The 4,523-nt window shown below is 39.2% G+C and overlaps 1 protein-coding gene across 1 annotated transcript; it reads left to right on the top strand.

Moving 5' to 3' along the window:
• The first annotated feature begins 218 nt into the window (after positions 1-218).
• ADRA2A (adrenoceptor alpha 2A) lies at positions 219-2,149 on the top strand. Its single transcript, XM_053691769.1, has one exon. The coding sequence runs from the start codon at positions 733-735 to the stop codon at positions 2,023-2,025; it is 1,293 nt and encodes a 430-aa protein (XP_053547744.1). The 5' UTR covers positions 219-732; the 3' UTR covers positions 2,026-2,149.
• Positions 2,150-4,523: the final 2,374 nt, after the last annotated feature.

Below are 4,523 nucleotides of genomic sequence, written 5' to 3'. Positions count from 1 at the left end.
ATGCAGGTTGGCAGAGCTGTGAGTACCAGTGTGCAGGCTGTCAGTTCTGTGAGTGTTATGTAGAGGTGCTGTGTGTTGCAGTACACAGTCAGGCAAGGCTGAGGGTGTGTGCAGGGTGTAGATGTGTCAGATTCCCACGTGGGGGCTGACGTTCCTTATTCTGTAGCTCACCACTGATTGTGCTGCTATAAAAACAGTGCAGAGCCTGGGATGTAGGAACAACACAAGCACAAGCTCTCTCTCTGCCTTTGATCAAATACTTAGCGCTGAAGCCACAAGACAAATACAGAAACCATTTCCTTAGCTTCAGGCAGCTTGTGTGGGACAGGAGACCAGAAGCACAAAGTTATCATTTACTGGATTCCTTAAACCATTTTGTTCCAGAGGTGGAAGGCAAAACAAACTCTTGGCTTAGACCATAGCACCTGCACGTTTGCTGCTCATCTTCCAGCTTTCAAGACAAATATATAAGAAAAAGCAGTGTAGAGAATTCAGTGGGAAACAGACAACAGAAAAAGGGGTGTGGACAGAGCTGAAAAAAGGTTGGTGCTTCAATGAAATATTCCATACATCTGTGAGAACTGTTTGGACATAGAAGGAGGCAAAGCCCGGAGCAGCTAGGGGAACTCCATGCTGCCTCTGAACTAAGCCCCTCTGCTGGGGCCTGTCTAATGTGTCACCTCCTGGAGACTATAAGAGCAACACCAAGGCTGAACAACTACCTTAAATTTCATGATTACCTTTGAGAACCCGTTACTGGCAAGGGGGGGCATCTCTTCAATGGAGTGCCCGGGGGACTGCAACAACGGCACCATGAATAATGGGACTGACCCTGGAGAAGAAGGAAGCCCCTACTCCCTGCAGATCACATTGATTCTCATTACCTTGGTGGGTATTCTCATGATGTTCACTGTTTTTGGGAATGTGCTGGTTGTTATAGCAGTATTCACTAGCAGAGCCCTAAAAGCTCCTCAAAACTTGTTCTTAGTATCCCTGGCATCTGCGGACATACTTGTGGCCACCTTAGTGATGCCCTTCTCACTGGCCAATGAGGTGATGAGTTACTGGTACTTTGGGAAGGTTTGGTGTGAGATCTACCTCGCACTAGATGTACTTTTCTGCACTTCATCAATAGTTCACCTGTGTGCCATAAGTTTGGATCGGTACTGGTCCATTACACAAGCCATTGAGTACAACCTAAAAAGGACCCCACGCAGGATCAAATGCATCATTTTCATAGTATGGGTGATCTCTGCTGTCATATCCTTCCCTCCATTGATCAGCATTGAAAAGGAAAGCGGGAAGGATCAGCAACCCAAATGCAAAATCAATGATGACAAATGGTACATTATTTCTTCTTGCATCGGATCTTTCTTTGCCCCCTGTGTGATCATGATCTTAGTGTACATTCGTATCTATCAGATTGCCAAGCGAAGGACAAGGGTTCCACCAAGCAAGAGGAGCAATGGGGAACCAGAAAAGAGACAGAATGGTTTAGCAGATAAGGACTTACCTGTCAGTCTGAATGGTGACAAAGATGGGCCAGCAGACCAGCATAGAGATGCAGAAGCCAATGGCAGAGATATGGATGATTCCTCATCTTCGGAACACCAGGAGGACAACCAGTACTCATCCAAGAAAAAACAAGACAAACTTACAAGAGGCAAAGGTAAGACTAAGCTAAGCCAGATCAAACCAGGAGACAGCTTGCCCAGGCGAGAAGAAGACAGTAATGCCAAGACATCAAGGTGGAGAGGCAGACAAAACAGAGAGAAAAGGTTCACATTTGTCCTGGCTGTAGTTATTGGTGTGTTTGTCATCTGCTGGTTCCCGTTTTTCTTTACTTACTCTCTCATTGCCATCTGTGAGAGCTGCAATGTCCCTGAAACCCTATTTAAATTCTTCTTTTGGTTTGGCTACTGTAACAGCTCCCTGAATCCTGTCATATACACTATATTCAACCATGATTTCAGGAGGTCATTTAAACGGATTCTGTGTAAAGGGGACAGAAAACGGATTGTCTGACACTCACACAACAACTATACAGCTGATTACTGTAATGTTTTGCAAGTCTGTGAAAGGATGTTGCTGATTTGTAAGCTTGAATTTAACATCCACAAAATAGAACTTTTTTTCTAACAAAGAAGCCCCAGAGGCACTTTTTTTTTTGGGGGGGAGGGGGAGGGGGCAAATTGGGGGGCATGGGCAACTGAACGTTATCAAAATTCTGTTCACATACAGTAAGGGATTAACTGCATCATTTTGGTTTGTTTTCATTTATTGTTAAGCACCATATGAATGCTTAAATATATTTTGTTACAAAAAATGTCATTCTGTAATGTTGTTTGCCGGCATCTCATCACTAATATATATTTTTTATATATTTACAAAATGATTCCTATTATTATCTTATAAATTATTTTGCAGTATTCCGAGCCTTGCTCACTTGTATGCCCTCATTAGCCTTAGTTTATTTTGTATAGTTAAATACATACATATTTTCTATAAATTTTAAATAGACAATGTTTATTTCTTACTATGAAATATTTTGCTAAAGGGCTGTTTAAATTCCATATGGTTCTGGAGGAATGATCAGTTGCTATTTCTTCCGGCACTAGGAAGGTTAACACCACTGTGCAATGAAGCAGAGAATATCTATAGGTGGAAGTTTCATTGCTAAGAGCTCTGCTAAACAGACACAGTGCACTTTTATTCCTTTTCATCTACCAGAGCAGTCAGTAATGTGTTAAACAAAACCACTCCTTAATATGATCATGCTGCTAAATTAAATGAACCCTAATATATATGCACACTGCCAAAAAATCCAGATATTATTAACTAGGTGCAAATTAAAATTGCTAGCAACAGGTAAGCAAAGAGAATGATTTTTATTGATAACTGGTAATTGCAAAACATTGTATTCTCTTGAATCTGTAGTGTATGGTGAGCTTGGATAGATATAGCTGGCACACTAGTTCACATGGATGTCTATGCTCAGTATTATAATCATCACACAACAAGATTACCCTTAGTATGTTATTACCAACAACAATCTCCATAAGGCTAACAATGTGGTATAAATATTACCCTGCATTTCTCTAAAGTGGTTCATTTACATACTAAATAGTAACTAGAGCTAGTCATAATGGATCAACAATGACTGCACAGAAACAAACACTACTAGAGACTTCTTGCAAAACATCCCAGTGTGTAGCATTACTGTACACACAGCACCAAGCAACACGATTGTGAGACAAACTGGATATGTCTGGATATACTTATGTCTATAGATAGGAAGACATCATGTTTTCTAGTTTAAAATCCATTTAACTCTATTTGATTTTAAATGAAAAATATCCACCAAATTTGCACAGAATGGACTCTCATAATATTTATACTGATTGGTGTGACTGTGGTTTTAGTGCCCCCCCCCCCCACCTCATACATAGTTTATTCTCATTACTAAACATGACAATCTTTTTATTTTGTAAAATTTGGAACTATAGCCATTTTATACATTCACTGAAAAGTACTAAAAATGAAACCTTTATTATATTAGGCAGGATACACAGGGTAATGAAGATTGCACTTTGAATTAGCAACTTTATAGTTAGGATGAAGCATAAATAGATTAGAGGTAAACAGAGTCAGATATTTGTGGGCAGCTGCTATTTTGTTTGCTACTAACTGCAATATGAGGCTGACCATTAGAGCAGTGAATATAATTAGATGTATTATATACACGCAGTTCCCATTGTTTGAGTGCATCAAATGAGCAACCAAGTATAATCAGATACAGGTAACCTGGCAGACTGGCTTAGCACTTTCACTCCCTGTGTGTTTATTCAGCTATGAAGCTGGTGACACCAGTGTACTATGCCTAGTATTTGTAGACAGGATCTGCATTTTATTTGCTCTTGGTCAGTTCTGGGTGTGCCATTTAGATGTCTCCAGTACATTCCAGGGGAAGGGTTAATTAGTTGATATCTTGCAAAGTGACCAGATTAGATAATGCTTTTATTCCATAGCTGCAGAAAGGGTTACAATTGTGTTGTAGGCTTGACTGGAGAACAAAGTATTAATGCATAAAAAATAAACCAAAAACAAAACAATGTGAATTGCTGCTGGGAACATAATCATCTTTGCAAAAACAAAAACAAAAAAACATCTAGTGATGAAAGAGTTAACTTGATTACATTCTTTATGCTAAGACTTTTAGCAGTTGATACATTGATGCTTGTTTGGATATTTTATATATTTTTTTATTAGCCTTCTAAAACATTTTTGAAATAATCCCAGAAGAGAGAGCCTTATCTAATTAGGCAATATGTTAACATTGTAGCTTTTAAAAAGACATTACAAAGTATACTCTCTTGCATATGACAGAGCACTTTTAATGCAGTGAAAATATTTTATGGCAGGAAAACTATTCAGCAATGTGTGTTTATGCCATCTCATCCCAAGAACAGATCAGCGGCTGATCTGGTAAACTCCTATGTTTTATTGATCTAGCAATTATAAAC

The sequence above is a fragment of the Bombina bombina genome, chromosome 9 (assembly GCF_027579735.1).
Source record: "Bombina bombina isolate aBomBom1 chromosome 9, aBomBom1.pri, whole genome shotgun sequence".
In the NCBI taxonomy this organism is placed as follows: Eukaryota; Metazoa; Chordata; class Amphibia; order Anura; family Bombinatoridae; genus Bombina; species Bombina bombina.
The sequence above is the reverse complement of the archived record's forward strand: the minus strand, read 5'-3'. Positions and strand labels throughout refer to the sequence as shown.